This window comes from Lagenorhynchus albirostris, chromosome 8, assembly GCF_949774975.1.
Source record: "Lagenorhynchus albirostris chromosome 8, mLagAlb1.1, whole genome shotgun sequence".
NCBI classification, from domain to species: domain Eukaryota; kingdom Metazoa; phylum Chordata; class Mammalia; order Artiodactyla; family Delphinidae; genus Lagenorhynchus; species Lagenorhynchus albirostris.
The window spans coordinates 70651814-70675455 of NC_083102.1; the positions used below are offsets into that span (position 1 = coordinate 70651814).

General features: G+C 35.9%; 1 protein-coding gene and 1 pseudogene across 4 annotated transcripts in view; both read left to right on the top strand.

The window, feature by feature from the left end:
• Positions 1-8738: 8738 nt before the first annotated feature.
• Positions 8739-23642, top strand: part of HDAC9 (histone deacetylase 9) — a 586393-nt gene continuing 571489 nt past the window's right edge. For 2 of the 4 annotated variants that reach the window (XM_060157126.1, XM_060157124.1), the window contains exons 1-2: positions 8739-8865; positions 9266-9328. In XM_060157126.1, coding sequence (XP_060013109.1) covers positions 9307-9328 — 22 coding nt within the window. In that variant the 5' untranslated portion in view covers positions 8739-8865; positions 9266-9306. Of the gene's footprint in view, positions 8866-9035; positions 9073-9257; positions 9329-23642 lie in introns of those variants that run through there. The other 2 variants (XM_060157125.1, XM_060157123.1) reach the window with 2 other exon arrangements.
• Positions 17146-23642, top strand: part of LOC132524939 (casein kinase I-like) — a 79358-nt pseudogene continuing 72861 nt past the window's right edge.

Genomic DNA, 23642 nt, shown 5'->3' on the forward strand with positions numbered 1-23642 from the left:
GATACCAACAGATGGAGAGATATACCATGTTCTTGGATTGGAAGAATCAACATTGTGAAAATGACTATACTACCCAAAGCAATCTACAGATTCAATGCAATCCCTATCAAATTACCAATGGCATTTTTTACGGATCTAAAACAAATCACCTTAAAATTTTTATGGAGACACAAAAGACCCCGAATAGCCAAAGCAGTCTTGAGGGAAATAAACGGAGCTGGAGGAATCAGACGCCTTGATTTCAGACTATACTACAAAGCTACAGTAAACAAGACAATATGGTACTGGCACAAAAACAGAAACATAGATCAATGGAACAAGATAGAAAGCCCAGAGATAAATCCACGTACCTATGGTCAACTAATCTATGACAAAGGAGGCAAAGATATACAATGGAGAAAAGACAGTCTCTTCAATAAGAGGTGCTGGGAAAACTGGACAGCTCCATGTAAAAGAATGAAATTAGAACACTCCGTAACACCATACACAAAAATAAACTGAAAATGGATTAGAGACCTAAATGTAAGGCCGGACACCATAAAACTCTTAGAGGAAAACATAGGAAGAACACTCTTTGACATAAATCCCAGCAAGATCTTTTTAGATCTACCTCCTAGAGTAATGGAAATAAAAACAAAAATAAACAAATGGGACCTAATGAAACTTCAGAGCTTTTGCACAGCAAAGGAAACCATAAACAAGACGAAAAGACAACCCTCAGAATGGGAGAAAATATTTGCAGACGAATCAATGGACAAAGGATTAATCTCCAAATATATAAACGGCTCATGCAGCTCAATATTAAAGAAACAAAGAAGCCAATTGAAAAATGGGCAGAAAACCTAAATAGACATTTCTCCAAAGAAGACATACCGATGGCCAAGAAGCACATGAAAAGCTGCTCAACATCACTAATTGTTAGAGAAATGCAAATCAAAGCTACAATGAGGTATCACCTCACACCAGTTAGAATGGGTATCATCAGAAAATCTACAAACAACAAATGCTGGAGAGGGTGCGGAGAAGAGGATACCTTCTTGTACTGTTGGTGGGAATGTAAATTGATTCAGCCACTATGGAGAACAATATGGAAGTTCCTTAAAAAACTAAAAATAGAATTACCATATGATCCAGCAATCCTACTACTGGGCGTATACCCAGAGAAAACCATAATTCAAAAAGACACATGCACCCCAATGTTCATTGCCGCACTATTTACAATAGCCAGGTCATGGAAGCAACGTAACTGCCCATCGACAGACGAATGGACAAAGAAGTTTTGGTACATATATACAATGGAATATTACTCAGCCATAAAAAGGAACGAAATTGAGTCATTTGTTGAGACGTGGATGGATCTAGAGGCTGTCATACAGAGTGAATAAGTCAGAAAGAGAAAAACAAATATCGTATATTAACGCATGTATGTGGAACCTAGAAAAGTGGTACAGATGAACCGATTTGCAGGGCCGAAGTTGAGACACAGAGGTAGAGAACACACGTATGGACACCAAGGGGGAAAACCTCTGTGAGGTGGGGATGGTGGTGTGCTGAATTGGGCGATTGGGATTGACATGTATATACACTGATGTGTATAAAATTGATGCCTAATAAGAACCTGCAGTATAAAAAAACAAACAAACAAAACTACTAAACTTTCTTTGGGTTATTTGTATGGAAATATGTTAATATAAATGTTTCAGACATTTCATGAAATTTCTAAAAATCTTATATGTTCTGGTATAATGTTATAAGTCATAATTCTAGTTATTACTTTAAAGTGTATATCTCAGAAATAACTAAATTTCCTTGTCAGTTGCATTATTATGAACTTTCATCAAATCTTTAACTGTGGTCATTTAAAAAAAAAAAAATGAAAAGGAGTTTCCCAGATGGGAAAGAGTGGAAAAGCATTCTGGATTACAAGAACAGCACATGCAAGGGCATGGAAGAATGAAGGATTTGTGTGGGTAATACCAAGAAATTGTATGTTCGTGAATTTTGAAAAAGAAAGTAAAGGATCAAGTTACTAAGTCATGTTGTGGTCAGAACCTGAATGGCCTTGGAGGCCATGGTTCTTTGTTCTTGGCACTGATTTAAGGGTCCTGAAATAGGAAAGATTCCATATCCATGGGATGTCTGATGAACTTAGTGATACAGCCAATTGCAAATGTTTGTACTTTAATTATATGCCATTGCTATAAACAGTTTTGATCAGTCAAAAAATAAGTACAGTATATTTTGGGTGCTTGCTATTTCTAAAATTTGGTAGTTGGCACCCAACTAGATCGAATTTTGAAGTCAGAATATAATTGCAACATTAAAAGAAAGTGTTGTTGCTATTTTCGGAAGCAAGCATCCCAGCATTCTCTTGATTTAACTTGGTGATAGGTAATAGTTTGGTATGGTAAATACCACTCGATCTTTGTGGCAAGAAATGATGTTTCTGGGTTTATTTTCTGATGTCTGCTATACTTTTATTAGCATGTGGAAATTAGTCTTATTACAGCTCTGAAATGTAGTATCCATCCAGATGCTAACTATGACTATTAATTTTAGGTGATCAGAATCCCATTTATTTCCAAAATGATAAATATTAAAGGTACAGCTACATAATAATGAAACACACTTTGTAGTATAATATAAAATTAAAAATTTGAGGCATACCAAATAGCAAAGTTAGAATGCTAATTTTACTTAATTGGAATTCTCCCAGAATTTTTATTTTCATAGCCCTATAGACCAAAATAGTGTTTTTGTCTTGAAACTAAGATTTGTACTAATAGTTTGTGGTGTTATAAACACCTTGTACATACAGAGTTTGGTAAACATAGCATAGGTTAGCCAAGCTTATACAATTTGAAATACAAACCAGTATTTCAAAGTAGATGCTGTTAAAAAGAGAAAATGGTCTTTTCATACCTTGAATATTAAGTGGTCTTCTTCAGTCTATTAGCAAGTTTAATTATTTTCATTTTGAAAAAGTATTCTGTAATAATAATGTTTAATTTGAAATTGGACCCAAAATAGATAATTTATTTATACCTTTAGCCATCTAATCATTGCTTTGGAAAGAATGGTCTTATCTACTGGTTCTCAAACTTTACTGTTTATCAGAATCACTGAGAGGGCCTGTAAAATTCAGATTCCCACCAGAGATTTTCATTTAGTAGTTCTGGCCCAATAAATTGCATTTCTAACAAGTTCCCTGATGATCCTGATGCTCTTAATCTGCTAAAAATAGAATAAATCATGGATCAGCACATCCACTTTGAAGGGAAGAGTTAGAGAAGAAATCATTTTCAATCAAAGCAAGGCAAATAATTCTAGAGGTTTGTTGAAGTTGTTGTTTTGTTCTCTTATGGAACAGTCTCCTGGAATTCCACTGCTGATGTGTTTTCGCAGACCTTTTGGGTCCAGGCAAGATTTCCTTTTCCGAAGATCATTTGGTAGCCAATTAGGTTGTTATAGTACAGAGGAATCACTCATAAACTTAGTGTCCACTATTTAATAAGAGACAGAAAATTCAGAAAAATAAGCTACTTAGTTCAGAGTAAAAATTAGTACATTATACTTTCCCTCTCCTTCCTATTCCTCGGGGGTCTAGGAATCAAGTCAGTTGCCTGCAGGCAAGTGTGTATAACTTTACTGATGTGACAGTACTTTGAGAAATGTGAGGATGGGAGCAACAGCAACATGAGTGAGAAAGAGTGAGCAGAGGACTTACAGCTCTTGGTGAGTAATTTGTAGCTTTCTTGTAAAGCACAATTCAGTACTTCAGGCAAACAAGTTTTAAATCTTACTGCACCTGGATTCTAGAACCATAAGTTTTGGTACTGCATGAAAAGTCTGTGCTTGATTACAGATGAACAGAGGATGTATTATTGTGGTAGAATAAATTAGGTTCTACTACCTCCTTTGCTTTTTTCCAGTGGAGTCTTCAGTCATGTTATTTGTGGAAATATTTTGATGACATGTAGATTTTTTTAATCCATAATTTAAATTTTTAATTAAAATTGAATTTAAATGTTTAATTTTTTTTGTTTTGCCTATATACCCATAAAAAGAATTGGAATTATCATAATTATTCTTGAATGACATTTTGCATTAGGATTCGATGCCCATTCCCATTTTTTATTAAATTGGGAACCTGGTTTTTTGCCCTATTCTTTTTCACTTATTATTTAAATAAATGTAAAATATAATTAGATCAATTTCCAAAATATTTATTAAATTGAATTAAAATTTATTATATTACAATTTCAAAAACTGCCCAGCTATTCTAGGCTGACATTTGTATTAGCTTCTTACTGTTCTTATAATATAAAATTTATTATCTTTTTTCCTTGTCAGTAAATTGGTTTTATAAATACCTAGAAAGAAACTTAGTCACATTTCTTTACCAACATGGTTGAGATGATATGAGAAGCGTTACCTCAACATTCTTAATATTTAAGTTCTTGGATAATAGACGTAATCAATATACTTGGTGGTAGGTTTTAATAATGCTATCTTTTCCTCCCAGAAACAAGTGGTGTCTATTTTATGATAAGCGTCCAATGTCTTTTCACTCTAAGTTTTCATTATCAAGAGTTGAAAGACAAGATTGCTAATGGCAAAAAATGCTGAAAGAATGCAGGGATGAAATATGAATAAACCTCAAATTAAATAACTTGGTCAAAATGAAGAAGACCCATTATTTATACTATTCTACGTGGATTGCCCTCTCCTGGTACCTCTGAGAATGGAGAATTACTAACTCTTTTGAGTTTTATTTTATTTTATTTTTTATGATTATAAAAGCTTTGAGACTATTTTTTGTAGATTGAGGGCATAATTTAAATGTAAAACGACAAGAGATGTATATTACGTCAATGCAGATGGTCCCCAATGTCAATGGTTCAGTTACCGAACCAAGTTCGTCCTGCCCGACTCACAGCAAGCCAGAACGCTGAAACACGGGAGATTTGCAGCTAAGAGAGGGCTTATTCGAAAGGCAGCCCAGCGAGGAGACAGGAAAACAAATCTCAAAGGCCAAGGGCTAGGGGTATTGATGGGATAAAGAATAAAGAAGCAGGGTGGTCTGAGGCATGGGGAGCCTCGGGAGCATGGGGAGCATGGGAAAGGTGATTGGAAAAAGGTGCGGGAATTGTCTTTAGGTGCTGGTATAACAAAGCTACAGGCCTCTGCAAGTTCAAAAGGTCACCTCACGGGCCCTCGGCATGCCCATGTGAAGAGTCCGTGGTCTTACCCAGTCTTAACCACCTCAGCTCAAACCACATGCAGCTGACTCCAAGTTCCTGGAAAACTACTCAGGCAAACATCTTATTGTGTAGACCACCTGCTCTTGGAGGACATGCAAATCTTAAAACACCTTGATTAGTCCAGGCAGGTGAAATGGATTTGGCTAATCATTACCCAGAGTTTCAGTTCCAGTTACGATTTTTCAGCTTCACTATGGTGCGAAAACAGTATGCATTCAGGAGAAATACAGTTGAAATTTCGATATTCTATGAAGATGCTGGGCAGCAGTAGTGAGCCACAGCTCCTAGTCTGCCACGGTGATCACTGGGTAGATAACTGATACACTTAAAACCATTCTGTCTTTCACTTTCAGCACAGCATTCAATTACATGAGATATTCAATAATTTATTATAAAATATGCTTTGTGTTAGATGCTTTAGTCCTCCTGTAGGCTTCTGTAAGTGTTCTGAGCATGTTTACAGTAGGCTAGGATTAGCTATGATGTTTGGTAGCTATGATGTTAGGTATATTAAATGCATTTTGACTTAATGATGTTTTTCATTTAGAGGTTTATCAGGAAGCAACCCCATCTTAAGTTAAGGAAGATCTGTACTAGGATTTTTGCTGTCCCTCTTATGTTTATCACTAGCTTTACATATTCTGTTTAAAACCACTCTGAGACAATTAAGAGTGATTCTATTTTTCATAAGTAGATAATATTAAAATTTATTCTCAATATCTCCGATAATTATTTGCATTGTAAGGTACAAGATGGTGGACTGGAAAACATGAATGCTAGACCTACTTAGCTAGAGTACCTGTTCGAAACTAAGCAAGTCTCTTCAGTCATAACTCCATTAATGAGTGCTTTTGCATCTTTCATAACCCTCTAAAAAGTCTCTTTACTTTCTTCATGTGTAAAATAGGGAGATCATTTGTACTAGGTGAGTGGATTTCAGTTATTTTTTTCCTTTCTCAGCTTTACTGAGATATAGTTGACATACAGCACTGTATGTTTAAGGTGTAGGGCATAATGATTTGACTTAACATACATCATCAATGACTACCACAATAAGTTTAGTGAGCATTCATCTAATATATCATCTAATATAGGTACAAGATAAATTGAAAAGGAAAAAATTTTTTTCTTGTGATGAGAACTCTTGGGATATACTCTGTTAACAATTTTCATATAACACATAGCAGTGTTAATTATATTAATCATATATTAATTATGTTTTATATAATAATAATATAACTATTATGTTGTACATTACAAATTCCTAGTACTTATTTATCTTATAACTGGAACTTTATACTTTTTAACCACCTTCATCCAATTCCCATCCCCCTACCCTTCACTTCTGGTTATCACAAGTCTGATCTCTTTTTTTCCTTTATGAGTTTATTTGACTTGGAAGTATGATTGACCTACAACACTGTGAGTTCCTGGTGCACAACATAATGATTGGATATTTCTATACATTACGAAATGATAGCGATGATAAGTCTAGTTACCATCTGTCGCCATACACCATAATTTTTTCTTAATATAAGAAGTCATTATTCAAAACAAATCTTACATACGCAAATGTAAACAGATGAAAATGAAGCTGCCCTGGTTCAGGGAAGAACGTCTTCTGGAGAACACCGAGTCAACTCCCAGGTACCTTGGCATCCTGGGGGACAGAGAGTTTGGACATCATTACAGACAATGTCTAAATTTCCTCCCAGGTCTAAAATGCTGTGGTTGCTTACATAATCTCTGAGATAAATTGCCAGGTCCACAGTATTTCCATCCCTGTAATTTTATACACCAGTTTCTTAATTGAGTGAAAGTTTACTTGCAAAAGCAGATGGAATTAAACAGTTTTTCCCATTGACAGGAACATAAGATTTTCATGTTTAGCTTAAGTCAAATGTAATTTGGAATAACTTTTTAATAAAAATTCTTATAATTTATCTGTTCAAATATAATTGCACAGTAAGTAGGAGTTAATCTATAAAAGTAGGAAAATTCAGTGCCCTTTTCTTCAGCAGTGAGTTATCTGCCTAATGACTTAACATGCTTCCTCCTTTTCACCAAAAGTCTGTCTCCGTGTTCTCTTTCTTCTGCCCCACACTCTGCTTGACCAAGATCCCTCCTTCGCCAGGTCATCCTGGGAAGCTTGAAACGCTCTGCTGTTTCCCCTTCCTTTTCTGTTGCTACTAATGCTTTAGGAGTTTTATTTTTTCTTGCTGATCTAGTTTAGAAAAAGGAGAAGAGCTCCCATGACCAGTGGATTTTTCACTTTGGGGTTTGCTCTTGGTAGTGGCTAGATGCTAGCAACCAATTTGTGATGCAGAATTTATTTCTCAGATAGAAATGATGTTAACTGTACACCAGAGACCATAGAATTTTTAGTACTAAATACTATATAGCTCATGTACAGGTGAATTCCACAATGTGTGTTGGTCTGGGAATCTATCAACTATTATAAATGCTATTTCTATAGAAAAGTGAGGTCTGTGTTTCAGGCAATCAATGTAGAAATGAATGCAGAACATTCATAGTTGGAGACTGACCATATTTATTTATTGATCCACAGGTGCATATAATCTGTAATTCTGCACCATCCATAATTAAGTACCAACATTTACTTTTGCAGGTGAATTGAATTTAGTCTGAGAGGCTGAAATAGAGGGAACGTTTTTAGGTCTAAGCTGTGTGCATATATATATATATATATATTAGATATAATAGAAACTGAATGCAATAAAATTGATAGGTGGTACTAAGATTACATTAAGATTTGTGAAACAGGACAATTGCCTTACAAAAATAGCAAGTAAAAAATCAAGCTAGTCCTTCATAAACATTTTATTCTGGGGTGTGCTTGTTTTCTGAAACTACCTCTACTAAATCTCCTGTCAGTCTTAAAACTAGAAGGCAGAAAAGCTTCTAGTGCTACAGCCAACTGCAGTGTAGCCAGAGAAACAGGCAACAAAAATAGAACACCAGGATTGCTGAGCGTGGGTGAGGCAGAAACCACATTATGAGCAAAAGCTTCCAGTATTATTTTAGAACCAATACAGAGCTCTGCACTTCTCTCCTCTCTCTTCCAAAAACACATACTACAAAAATAAAATGAAATGAAATGTATGTGCATTTGCCCTCTTAGAACTATGATTCTTAATTTTTTTTTTTCCCCTTCCTTTCTTTGGAAGCGAATCGCCAGTATGGAAACAGTGTGTAAAAGCAAGCTTGGAGGGAGGAAAGAGTTAATTGCTTTTAAGGCCCTGCAATAGAGAATTATGGTTTGAAAGATAGAGGCTGGACAGCTGGGTTTGCTGGGGTATTTTTAAATGCATTAATGCAGGCTCCAATCACTCGGCCATGCTTGACCTATTTTTGGCTCAGGCCGACCATTGTTCTATTTCTGTGCCTGTGGGCCATGCTGTTGTTGATTCATATGCAAATGCATTATCACTAGCTTTAGCCAACTTGAGCTGAGAGAGACCAGAGAGGGGGAAGAGACACACACAAACAGATAGGAGAAGGGCACCGGCTGAAGGCACTTGCAGGACTGACTGACGGTTCTCACAACGAAACTCTAGCAGCCTGAGGAACTAAAAGCCAGGTTTAATTGGTTTCTTTTTCTCGTGGGTAGAGTTAATATTTTTCTACTTATTTTGACAAAGCAATAACCCCGAAGCACATTCCTAGTTCCCACCTGCTTTTAGTTTCCGGTGTAGCCTAAACTCCAGAGAGCCTTAGCATCCACTCGGTCCTTTCTGCTTTGTACACAGGTTGGTAACGTGGGAAAAGTGTCCAGGTCTTTTGAAAAGTGTGTGTTAACAGAGAGGAAACCATTGTTGAAGCTGATCCTCTGCTTCTTTTCCTCGGGGTGGAGGGAGGACCAGCCAGGGTAACTCCTGGGGCCCGTACACTGAGCAGCGATGAATCTTTCAGTAGCTGAAGTAAGAGTGATTGGAATATGCTGCAGACAATTTACGAGACTGACTCGTGTTTTTCTTCAGATGGGGTGGCTGGACGAGAGCAGCTCTTGGCTCAGCAGAGAATGCACAGTATGATCAGCTCAGGTAAGACCCTTTTTTCATAACTGAGACCTTTTACGTGTGAAAAGGGGTTGACTTGGGAAATGAAGCTCCGGAAAGCACCTCTGTTAAGGGTTTGCTGCTTTTTGGTGTTGATGTTGCTATTTTCTTGGCGTCTAGGAGGGTTTTAGATCCCTTCCATTACTGTTTCTGTGAATATTCAGTCTGCTCAGGGACAGGCTGCTTCTGAATGAAATCTCTAAGCTTCTGATGAAGGATGGGACTGAGATAAGTAAAATGTACTTGGGGGTGTTTTGCCTGACTATGCCACTAGAAAAAGGAGATCAGTACTGATTGTAAGGGTTTTCTAATGGGACTTTAAAATAATCAGGTAAGTTCATATCGGGGCTGCAGCTTACATTGCAGTCTCCTCTAGCCGGATGATTTTATATTTACAGTGTGCCTACAGAAGCACATCTATTTATAGCCCTACCTTCTGAAATGTGTTTGCTGCAGGAGTTGTGAAGGTAGTTTTAATTGTGGCTTTTTCTCCTAAGCCCAAAATGAAACTGCTTAAGGATGAAATAAAATTATTATTAGCAGATGGTTATTTTAATTTTCTTCAAAACATTTGGGGAGTCTACATTGTCAGGCAGATGCGAGGGCGTAACACACATATAAAGGTGTTATATGCAGGTGCAACGTTTTAAAGAATAACAGTAACAGATTCCGATTTTTAGTTTCCCCGTGTATGTGCTTGTGCCTTCAAGGAGCTGTGCTGATGGAAGATGAAGCTTGTCAACTTTATCAATTTCTGTTTGTTAAAAGAGCAGACGCTCCGGGCGATGGCACATACTTGTAATTGTTGCTTTTCATATTTATTCCCTACAGCTAGTTCCTAAAGCTTGGGGGACTTTTTGTTTTGTTTCTCTTCTGAGTTCTTCCATCTAAATTGGCTTAAAGTTCTCCCTCACATCTTCTGTGTTCCTATGTGCACGTAATCGTAATTATAGATCACCACCTAGATTTCCATGGTAAGAATGCGGCATAAAGCAGCGTCTACTTGGTAGAGCTAGAATGGGAAGAAATATTCCACAGGTAGGCATAATGTCTGTTTTAGTATTGAACACCTTCTCATCTCTGAATCTATGTTTGAAGCAAGTTTTCTTAAACCTTGGTTACTTAGGATGATTTTAAGGTCCTTCTGTTGACCCCAGTTTTTCAATGAATCAGAATAAAATATCAATTTTGTGTAATTTGGTGTGTTTACACTTAAGTAACAGGACTTACATTAATTAGTAGTGCCTGCTTATGGAAAGCAAACGTACCAGAATTTCATTATGGTTTATTATCTTTGCGGCTGTAAAGTTGACAAAAGCTTGCGGAGGGGTCAACCGGAATGTCTCCGATGGAACCGGTCACTTAGCATTTTATTTTTTAAATATCCACCAACTCTATAAAAATTACTATTTTAGATGTCTTTTCAGTATTACACTTTATCCTTTTAGTCCTTACCTCTGTATTACAAGTTTCCTATTTCTTTCACGTGGTAGAAACAAAGCTGTACCTTTCAAGCAGATACTGTCTGCTGGCATTGAACCTTGCTACAGGTGTTTGCAAGCTTCACTGTCTCAGCGTCTTTGATAATCATACATAAATTTACTCCAATTTCAGTTGAGATTGTCATTTTCCTGACATTTAATGATTTTTATACAAAGCAACAGTATTTTCAAGCAGGGAAGCACTTGAGACTGTCTGTGCTATTGTCAGTTTTACAGGAAGCAACATTTAAGCACCAGCTGTTAAACGAAAAGTGATGTCAATTGACATCAACTCCCAAACCTGTCTGATATAAATAAGGAAAAACTCCAAGTTCTATTTATTTTTAAAATTTGAAACATAAAAACATTTGCATTCTTCCCACCATGTCCTATAACATTTGCTTTTGTTTAATATATTATTATATGCCCTTAAATTTAATTCCCCTAGTTTTTATTGTATACTTCTGAGACAGTGGCTCTCAAAGGTGCCGTCACCAGGAGTATTTTACAAAATACCGGTGTCTGGGTCCACCCCTAGAGTTTCTGATTTAAACGGTATTAGAAACATCCTGGACATTGGGATTTTAAAAATCCTGAGCAATTCTAATATGCAGCAAACTTTGGGTATCACTGATACAGGGGAAGGGGGAGGTGATGGGATGCTGGTGACCCATATCAATAGGGTTGGCCCTTTAAGTTAATTGCTAAATTAGGGGTGTGTTTGTCCACATTTAGCTACAAATCTTGTTCAGCTGGCTTTTGGACCAGTGGTAGGGATATGATTGATAGGCTTAGAAATGGTTGGAGTCTTTGGATCTGAAAGAGAAAAAGATATATTGTGGCAGTGCAGGGTGGAGGGGGCACTGCTCGAGGAGTGGAAAGCTCTGTTCTAGCTAGAGCTCTGCTGTTAACCAGTTGTGGAACTGGTTTACTCACCTGTAAACTGAAGAATAATGATGTCCTCCTGCTTACCTCTTGACATTTCTGTGAAGTTCAAAGGTAACATGTCATTAATGTGTGCACTCACTGTTATTATTGCTATTTTTAATGAATGAACCTGGGTTTCTGGCTCTTCAATACCAAGGTCTATCTTGCTGAATGAGCCAGATGAGCTAGATTGCATGTCACATGGGGGAATGAATTTTAGTTTTGATAAATTTTCTTTAGTTATCTTATAAATCAGCTTTTGTTTTGTTTCCCTGCTCTGATAAGAATTAAATTCTTTCCTTGGGTAAATGGTGACTTTAAATCAGAGTAGCATGGGTATGTGTGTATTTTCTGTGAAATGTCTTCTTAATAGTCAAAGGCAAAGAAGCTGCAGAATATGTAATTGGACAGTGAGATCCCAACAGCAGATTTCTTGAGATTAATTGTTTAAAAAGCTTTGTTCTGTTGTTAGTTGTTGCTTTAGAGTTCCCATTTGTTTTTCTAGTTGTGTTGGATACTATGCATTAAGCTAGATGACTTTTTTCTTCAGAGCTCTTTATATACTATTAAATTGCAAGTGTTTTATATGGTTCCGTTTTTTTCCTAATACTGACCCAGCCAGGCTAGACATCTAAAGTAGAATTAGGTTCTACAATGTAGTCTGTTAATATCTTTTTAATAAAAAGCTTTATAATATTGAATCTCGGAATTTGGTACGAGTGACACATTTTGCCAGGTCGGTCTCCACTTTTGTGGCCTGTGTGGGCCAATATAAGTGATAACTGGCAGAAGCTGAAGCATGTGCAAACATTGACTCAGGTCACTCAGCAGTAGCTGGCAGAATTCGGGGTGTTCTGTTGCCAGGCATGTTGCTTAATGCGTTGGACAGCAGAGCTTTCCAGACAATATTGGAATGATTATTATGAAAGAATTTCCTAGAGTTTGTACAGCATCAGTGTAAAATACATTTACAATAAGGAAAAGTCGTGTTTTCACTATGCATTCTTATTTTGGGGTACAAAAGAAAAACATTTAAATCTAAATTCTGAATTTCTTTTGAGGAAAATGTTTCTTTACCCTTTCAGAATCCTTTTATCTCCGTGGTGTGTATTGTCGAGGGAAAAGGAACATTTTAGATTCAGTAGTCATTTATGTCTACTTGGAAAGCAGAATCTAATTATGAAAATGTAAGCCTGTGAAATGCTCCTGTCATGTCAAGAATCACTTCTGGTATTCCCCATAATTACTATTTTTGCTGTTCTCTAACTCAGGTTATCTTCACTTACAAGGCTGTTATCAATTGAAATATTTGATACGTAGCAATCAAAAAGCTAGATATAAGTAGGCCCGTTGAGGATGGGGACAAGAATGAGTATTTTCTTTTTCTGTGGGTGACACAGGTGGCATAATTGTTGCTATGTGCTTTAAGTAAGAAAATTCAATAAAACCCCTCACAAGAATATAATAAGCCCAAATTCTGAATTTAAAGTGGTGAGTTTTGATTTTGGAGATGAGAAATTTGTAAATGTACGACATAATGTCTCACCACAGATAGATGATGAAGTGACCCTAAAATAGTATAAGCCAGCAACCCACCCCCAACACCATACACAATACTTAGCACTGACTGAGCGAAGAAAATGATATGACCTAATGCAACATATCTCAGAAACTGGTAGTTAAGGGAAAAAGGGAGGCAGGGATCTTTGATCAGAACAGAGAGACTTAACAGGGCCTGAATCCTGTTCCTCCTTAGAATTTTACTGACAAGAGGACAACTTCCTGAAAATTCTCACTAACGTTCCCGTATCTGGAGAGAAGCAAACTGAGTGGATATCCTCAGCTTTTGGTGGCGGTGGTGTTTTTTCTTGTAACTGAGGAATAGTAGAAAGGATTCTGGAAGAGAAACTGGTGAAATGGAGGAAGGTGAACAAACACTATGTCTCTGGAGAAATGAAGACTTCAGAGCAACACTCTAAATTGGGAAAATGACCCATAGCTCTTTGCAATGAAATACCCTTCCCCAACTAATCTTATAGATCCCACCAAGAAAAAAAAAAAAATCAACTTCACTGAATCCATGGAATTGTCTAATAATTGCTCCCCACAAATAGGAAAATAAATTCCATAAAATAAGAGCTCAGAGATGAGATGATATTGATAAAACAGTAGAATGGGATGAAAAGGATATTTTAGGTCTAGGGAAACAAATTTAGAATGAAAACATGATAATTATAGAAGAGAAATACCCATTAGAAATAGCGGGGAACAATAGGCACCAGTGACAATCTTTACCAACAAAGAGGAAAGGCTGGAGACAGAGGGATGAAAAAGGAAAATGGATTAAAGCAATTGGAGAGAAGTCAATAGTAAGAAAGACAAAGACAGTGTAACAAAAAGATTATTTATGTCCTTGAAGTTGATATTCCAAAACGTTGCAATAGAAGATCACTTTGTAAAAATGAAGAAAGATTATTTCAGTGAAAAGGAAAAAAGAAAAAGAAGTCTGCAGATTGAAAGAACTCCCGTCTTTTAGGAAAATTTGCTGCAAGTGCTCATCACAGAGACATAGCCTAACTGGGCTATTGAATTTCAAATGATAAATAATTCCTCAGGGGTTCAGGCAGGTAAGGCAAAGATCTACAGTGAGGGAGAGGGGGGAGGAAGAGAATGTGTGAAACTCTAGAAGCTTTATCAAACTTATCCAGCACTCAGTGCCAGAAGATAATGAAGAAAAATCTCTGAAGCTGAAAAAGAAGTACAACACAGTGTTCCACCCAGGGCAGATGTTATTAAAGTATAGAGAAAATGGGTAGGCAAGTTCGACATTCTCAAACATGACCTAGACTGCTTGACAGGGAAACCCACTCAATGAAAAAATGAGCTTGGAACAAAAGCAAAAAATGAAATTCAGTCGGAAGTAGAGAAAGCATAGTAAGGTTAATGGGGCAAAAATTGAATCCTTTTTAAACAACTATGAGATTGTGCTTGTAGGAGAGAAAGCAAATTTTATGAAGTAGGGCAATGAAAAAATATTCATAAAGCTCTCATCCATATGAGGCACTGGGGAGAGGTGAAATGCAAGGATGTGTGAAAGTGCTAATATCATCTCCTTTCTGAGCAGGGACAGACTCCCTGCTGCTTAAAATAGAAACACGTGGTTAAAAAAAAGATCTAAATACTGATTTCTTTTTAGTAGTGTCTTCATTTAATCTTAGAGATATCTTTTTGGAAATAGTACCTCATATAGGAAGGAAGCATTTAGTATGTTTATAGTCCCTTCAGTTACAGTTTTTCATTATTAAATTCATTTAAATTTAATGTTTTTTAAATAAAAATAACTTTGGTGATATGATCTCATTTTATAAGAGTATATTTTATTTATCAATCTCCCAGAATAATTCATATATAAGTAGAAGGAAATCAGGAAAAACTGTGTGTGGAGGTGGTCGGAGGGGAGCTTTGGTTTCCATTGTCATGAGTTTTTGCCTTGTGTGTGAATTTTTATAATATGCATATATTTTCTAAGGTGTTTCTTACACACCCACACATGAAGTTACTATGCCAAAATACTAACAGTGATTAACTGTAAGTAGTAGGTATATAAGCTAGGTTGTCTCCCATCGCGAGTAACAGAAAATCGTATTCGAAGTAACAATGACAAGGGAATTTAATCATTTAGTGAAATAGCATGGTACTCAGGCAGCACCAGGGGCGTCAGTAGTATCAACAGGTCCTTCAAACTGTTCTTCTCTGCTGGCCTGAGAGTTTGTATCGTCCTAAGTCTGTTTCCTCCAATAGTCTCAAATTGATTGTAGCAGTTCCAGACGTTGTCTACATGCATGGTAAATTCCAGAGACATAGATGAGAAAAGTTTGCTTTCTTGGATGTTTTCTTAAGGAAGTTTTTTACCCAAAATTTCTCTAGCAGGTTTTCCTTCATAACTCATTGACCAAAAGAGCATCACCTGCCCATATATTAGCAAGTCATTGAAAAGAAGAATGAGACCCCTATGATAGCTCCTTAGGACCATGACTGAGCCAGGGAGGGTGGAGGCGACAGCTAATAATCTAGTTTCTATAAGGAAGAAGAAAGGGTGGGCAGAATAGATGTTGGCTAGGCACCACAGTATTTGCTACAGTGTTTGTTGGTAGTTGGACTTTTCTTCTTTGTAATTTTCTTTAGTTTGTAATTTCTCAAAATACAAATAAGTGAAGGAAGTGGGCTATGTAATTTCTCTTTCAATTGAATTGTGTTACTTCATTTTCATGAAGATATGCATCCATTTAAACACCAATAAAATTTTTTAATAGTATTGAATAGAAATTAGTTGTGGAAGAAGACTGGATGCCTCTAGGTTGCAAGTCACTTTTTTAGAAAGGAGGAAAATCAACATTGTGAACTGGTGCATTACAAGCATTTATTAGAAATTTGAGTAAAATATTCATTTCTTGTTGGCTTTGAGGGATACAGAAAACATTAACAGAAATTTATGTCATAATATGTAAACTTTTTGGTATATTAAGGAGGGTTTTCTTTAAAATATTCAGAATGCAGTTTCTTTGCCAGTATGTTGTTATAGTTATTACATTTTCAGAGTAATGAACAATTTTAACAATCTGGAATGGTAACTACATTTTAACATTTTTTTTCCTGAATTGGAATACTTTGAAAACAATTTAATTGGAATAAAAGCCCATGAAAATGACTTTTAAAACAAGCCTTCTTTAGATGAAATTCAAAGATATTTTGGCATGTGCTTCAAAACAGTGTGTCAATGCCATGGTCTATCCCATTCCTCAAAGGAAGTTGAGGTTCTAGTGGTTATTAGCTTGAGAGGTGAAATGCCCTTACAACGGACAGTTTTCCCTTTTGTAATCTTGGGGGATTGACAGTTGGGATATGAAAGGACAAGAAAATACCTTGTTCCCACTAGTTCTATTCTTCTTCCACTAAGTCAGTTGCACAAAACAAATTTAATTTAAACAAATATTTTTACAGTACTAAACGACGTATATACTTTTAAGTGTTATCAGAGAACATTTTGTTTAGGTGCTCCATAAATACAAAACTAAGTCATTCTTATGTTTTATAAAAATATCAGTTCTATTCATTATTTCCATGTTAAATTTTCAATAGTGATGGGCCTTTTATATATGGTGTTTTAAAAATACCCAGTAATTAAATCCAATGAAATCTACATTTAAGGAAGAAGGAAATTTACCAAACCACAGAGTGTAACTAGTCATTTACTTATGATTAAACTCTTTGCATGTTGATAAGGTTGGAAATACCCCAGAACTTCACTTTTTTGCTTCTTCCCCTCATGATCTACCACTTGTGTTTGAGATGTTCAATTCGTAATTTATATGCAGTATTGACACAATTGTAGCCATGTGGATGTCATTTTCAATTATTCGAGGTAAGTTTTGGTGGGTGGCTAAGGCAGGACATTTCCAAACTCGGTTAAAATATGAGAATGTCATGTAGTTTTTTCAAAATTTGAAATTAAAAGCAAGCAAGAAAAGAAACCTGGGAAAATTTCACTGAATTTCCATTAAATTACATTGTGGCCTGGGAGTTCTGGCTTTAGTAGAAACATGTTTACCCAGAAAGTTTTCAGGGAACCCCACATAGGATGAACTAGAAAAGCTGTTGGTGAATTGAACTCGATTTTAAGTTTTATTTGTGGTGATGTTTTTTGAGTCTGCTTTCAAATAGAATTCAAGTATGTATTTTGAGTCTGTAATTTTATATCAGGAACTACTCATTTTAGATTAGAAACAACAATTATCAGTATTAGATAACATTTTTATGGTTTTTCTGCCACATTCCCCTCTGATCCAGTTATTTAGTCTCAGTTTAGGAGGTCAGTGATTGGACCTATATATTCTCACCTTTTTTTTAAAAAATCATTGTCATTCTTATTATTGATATAATGAGCTAATGTTTCAAAGCTTTTTCTGTACCAGGCACGTTTTATCATTTAATACTCTCCACAGCTTGAAGAGGTGTACAATAGTTGTAGCATATTTTGCAGATGAGGACATAGTTTCAGTGAACTTACGGATGGTCATCATGGCTAGGAGCTGGCAGGGTCAGGTATGAACTTGTGCTTGTTTACCATGTCCCTGCCACTTTTTCTCAAAGAGAAAAATATTTAGCATAGGATAAAGTTTTTCACATCTGTTTTGTGCTAAAAATGTGGAGTCAACTGTACTTATAGACAAACATCTAGGTACACTTCTTTGTCCTGGGATGTTTACAGCCCACATAAGCAAATCTGTTGAAAGGCTTTCTGGAACAGCCTTACTTCACAGTTCCAGAGCTTGGTATTTAAATTGGAGTAAGTTAACAAGATTCCGAGCTGAGACCAACTTAAGGCAACCTCCAGAATTCCATGAGATTGATAATACATGGAGTAATGAGCAGACACTGTGGACAGAACCAGTATTCCCCATGCAGTTTGCCATTGCTCACAGTAACGTCTCACAAAGCATAAAGGTAAGGTTTATACCACTTCAAAAGAACACGATTATTAATGTATTTTAGCTGGAGAAAGTTTTTTTTCAAATGTTAGCACTGTGGGGCTCAGTTTCTTTTAACCAAAGTATTTGAATTATACCCACCCTGGTCTTTACCTAGAAATAGGGGCAAGGAGAGGTTAATAAAGTTTGCGTCTCCACTCAAGTCTTGCTTTCAACATGCAATGTCAAATTTTTGAGCCAAAGAATGATCTTAACAAAATTTAGATTCTGCCTATTTTGAATATATATTGGTCCAATTTGGGTCCAATTTTGGGTGAAAATTGGATGGAAGTGTCCAATTTGATAGTACATTTTTCTTTATCTTGAGTTAAATTTTCTTTCTTTGGATGAATATTGTATGTTCTATAGGTGGCTTATGCATAAAATTCACCAATTAGATGCTAATCCAGTTATTCAAGACCCAACTCTTTGGTTTCCATCAACTGATTTTTATAATTCTATTTGCTCTGAGAATCTCAAGCCATCTTTATGAATCAATACATTGTAAAAGCATTATTGATTGTCATGTTAATGACCAACATAATTTATTGCCTTCCTAAGGGAAAGAAGCTTTCAGAAGATCATTAAATGCATTAAAATCTGCAAATGCCCACATGTCTGTGGCTCTCTTTAGCAGGCTGACTCCTTTGGGTCAGTTATTCTTAGCTCCGTATTTCTATCTTATGGCATTGCAGGTCTAAGATTAGCTTGTTAGGCGTTATCATGCCATCTGAGTTACCTCCTAATATAACTCTACACTGGAATGATTATTTATAGAAAGAGCATTCTGTCATTTTTGGGTTATTTCTAGTAGTTTAAATAAAGAATAATAACATTCAAGTGAAACCACAGATTCCTTCCTGCTGCCAAAACAACATGATAACTGTCTGCTTAAGGGGCAATAATGTTTAAATGTGTGCTTAGGGTGATTGCAGAATTCTTTTTATCACTGCCACTCTGACAGAAGGGGGAGGCCTTCGGATAGTGATGTATAATGCTTATGGAAAGGCAGCGAGGCAGCCTTGATGCTTTCTGTCACAGAGCACAGAAGACTCTGGTTGATGATGACAACATGAGACACTCAGGGTTTATTTTTAGAAACAGACATTGCTAAGCTCTCTGTTTGGTGTTAATATGGCTCATAAACAGGGCTCCTTGCTGTTGACCCTTCCAGTGAAAATGGCATTTTATACACACACGCACAACCTTTTTTTTTCTTTTCTTACTTTGCAAGAATGACTCTGTTATTAAGAAAAATATTAGAAATTTTTAAAGCTAGTAAGTCTAAATTCTATTAAATTCCTCTAGTAGATATAGATTATTTTTAAAATCCCATGAAGATTGGGTTTAAGAGATGGTTTATGAAAGACAATTGAATGTTTTAAGTACAGTGAATATACAGGTTGGCTGTAAGGTGTGGAAAAATAGGTGAATATACATCCTAAATGACTTTTAATAATACATTACAATGCCTGTAAAATATATCATCTGTGCTTCTGGCTTTATTGTGGCAATATATAAAATAAAGCTATAAAAGATTATAATTATGATGCATTCATGTACGTTACTGATTTTAAATAGATGAAATAAAATCTTAATATATTTTTTAAAAAGTTGATACAAGCCTCTGTTAGTTGTTTTCATATACCTAACTCTTGATGAGCCCAACAGATTTCATGTACAGTAAAGTGTACAGTTTCACATTTGAGAGCTATTCTCTTATTTTACTTAAACTGTGCACTTAATGCAGAACTTAGTAATTGATATTTTGCTTTAAAATTAGAACTGTGATTTTAATCTTTTAAATTTACATTTCGTGTTTCCTGATTATTAACTCATCATTAGATGATGAAAATGTTAAAGTGGTATGTTTCATATTACACCTTAGTCAAAATGCTTTAGAATGAATAATTTAGAGCTCTGTAGGAATATTCATAATTTTGTTACCAATTATTTACTGAAAAAACATATTATCTTTTTAAAAGATAAATATTTTTGTGCTTGTGCTCAATATAAGGAATCCACTGATCGTTAAGAATTTGCAAAATGATGGACAAAAACAGGAAACACACAGCAATTCAGGTGTATTCTCAAAGAAGCCAAGATGTAAATAAATTCAGAGGGGTGGAAGTAGAAGCAATTATAGGAACCAGTTGCATCCCAACCACTCTTAATTAGCAGGTTGAAGGTTTGGGGAGGGTGATGTAATTGTTTGAAGCTTTGGAAGCTGAGGCAAACCAGTCATTCATCTGTCCATTTTTCACTCAAAAATATTTGAGAGTCATCCATGAGCCAGGTACTGTTCTAGGAATAGAGGCTCTACCTATGAAACAGGACAAGGAGACACATGGTAGACTGTTCAATTGAATGACGGATGGATAAGGCTACTTCAGATAGTAATAAGTACTAAGGGAAAACAAAATAGAAAAATGGGATAGAAAGTGACTGGTAGCAGGGGTGGTATTAGCTATGGTAGTCAAGTAAAGCCTTTTGAGGATGCTAAGATATGAAGAACATCTTCCCAATGAAAGTAGGTTTTCCATCAACATTGCATTTGGGCTAAGTCAAATAGAATGAAAGCACAGTTAGAAAAGAACAGAAAATATTATGGAGCTATTGTAGCTTCCACTTGCCTTATGTGAAGAATGGGGGAACTTTTATCAGCATGTCAATGAGAAAGCCCCAGGGAAAGGCTGTTGGCTATGGTTCTCTCTAGTTTCCAAAGAGACTGTGGAATCAGCTGAGCTCTTCCTAGGATTAATGCTGTTGACTGGAAATTAAGGACCTTGTAGAACTCCTTACCTTTGCTGCTTCCTAAAGATTTATCTTCGCCCCTATTCAAACTCTTACCTCAACTGTGCTGAAACTTCTTACTCAAGCGGTATGAACCATCCTAGTAGTTTAGTGAATAATTCCTCTTCCCTGGGGGCCAAAAAGAAGGGGAACAATATGTCCTCATGGGGAAGAAGAGAAGTCTGAGAACATTTTCTCATGAACACAATATTGCACATTTTTTAAGGGGTATAAAATACAGTATAAATTACAGTGTTTATTGAGCACCTATAGTATGCCAGATACTTAATTCAGGGAAATCATGGGTCAAATAGCAACCTTGTTAGGTGGCTGTAGAACTGTAACTTACAAACAAAATGTTTGGAATACATAATCTTCCTTGTGTTGGCTAGTGAATAGATTTGTGACAAATTGTTGCAATAGTTGAGCAAGGAAGTACTTCATGGAGGTGACAGACCTATTTTTAAAAAAGAAGAAACAGCAGTGTGCTGGGAGCTGTTTTCCCCACATGTTCTGCTCTCTCATGGATAGGGAACAATGATGGTTACACATAGGAGAATGCACAAACATTTTTGAGGGACTGACACATTATCTCACATGCTTGATGCCTCATGGGGTTTTCCCTCAACATTCCAATTGGTCTAAGTCAAATGGAATGAAAGCACAATTAGAATAGAGCAGGAAGTGTTCTGAGGCTATTTTAAACTCCACTGACATGCCTTGTGGAAGGGATGGGGAAACCTTTATTAGCGGGTAGGTGAGAGAGCCAGGGGAAGGCTGTCAGCTACAATTTTTCTCTAGCCTCAAGAAGACTGGGACTGAGCCAGATTCCTGGCCAACGTGCTTTGTTGGATTCACAGTGTAGCTGTGAAAAATAGTTAATAGCCACCTTCTTTTTTTTCTCCAAGGATTGTCTTATTCAATCAATATTTATTGAGTACTTGACAGCTATATTTTTAAGCTAGATTTCTTGTTTATCTGTTATTATTGTTTATATATTTAATGAGCTATTTCCTTTTTCTGAAATACCCTTCTGCTTTATTCCACCTAGTATTCACTGGAGAAATTCTAACTCTTGCAAAGCCCAGTTCAAATGTTTCTATATCACTAAATTTTCCCCAAACCCCTGCAATACTTCCCCAGTCATAATATTAATCTCTCTTCTCTCCTCTCTGTCTTCTCTCTCCTCTCCATCCCCAATAATCCTTTATTACTCCCTTAGAACATGCCCATTTTCTGTCTTATACTGTGGTTATTTATGTACATGTGTCCCCATCCCCCCCAATTAGTTATGTGCTCCAAGAGGAAAAGGATCATGTTTTACTTCTATTTTTATTCCCTGCAGTGCCTAGCACATAATTGATCCCTGAGACTATTTTTAAATGAATGAATGAATGATTAAACAGTACAGTGGTATTGTACACAATCTGTTTTTGATTTTTTGAAATGTTTCCTTCTTTTATGTAGAAAATAAGTCCTCAGTTATTTGTAAATTTGAAAAATACAGACTTTTGAGGATGTTAGAAACTTTGACTCAAAAATTTAAATTATTCATTACAGAATGTAAGTCAAGAATGATCCCCAGTGCTTCGACAATATGTATATGAACCTTTAAATGTTTCAATTATCCTTAACAAAGGGAATTTTGGAATATTCCTACTTGAGTTGATTTTTCAATGAATAATACCAATAGAAATTTCATAAGATACATGTCTGCATTCAAAATGTTGTGTGAAATAGCTAATTTAAGACTGCCTGAATGTAAATGCACTCTTTTTTATCCAAGGAGAAGAGTAAATTTGGTTGTGCAGATGATTACAGGTGTACTTTTATATTATTCAAACACCATTTCACATTTAATCCTATTTTTCTCTTTGTGATACTTTTTATGTAAAGACAGTTTTCTTAGATAAAGGACAAAAATGAATGGATTTTTGGGTTAACAACAGTATCAATTTGAAACAGTTCTGCACCTTGCATTGCTATTTAGAACTCATCTTCATTTCTTCAGTCACTATTTAATTAGCTATGTTCTTTGAGAAGGGGGCAATGAAAGAAGATTTTTTTTTTTGGTAAACCCTTTACTGATCAAATTTTGAATGCCAAAGGTATCAGTAATTTTAAAAATTATCTGAAGTAAAATGTCAGAACAGGGAATTCACACAGTGAGATACTAAGGAAAAACAGATGGATGGAATGAATCAATCTGTATACAGAGCTATTCAAGGAGAAGAATGAAATAAATATATTTATGTCTTAGTGGGAGAGGAATGATGAAAAGAATAGATATAACATATGTGGGGAAAAGACACATAATTTTTTGTGGTAGTCCTTTTGCCCTGGTTTAGGCTTGAACTCAGCACAAGTTAGGATAAATTAAGAGCATTAAGGCTCAGAAAATTAATTGAGTTGGTTAAAAATATAAGTATGAGCCAAAAAAGTAGTTGGATAATAAAACAAAATTTTGCAACCTAGCCATTGAAATCAGCTTAGTAGAGCACAGGGAATGAATGCATGCCCATGTTCTTTCAGTGACTTTGCTAAATGCTGCCAATTGTATTTTCTCATCAT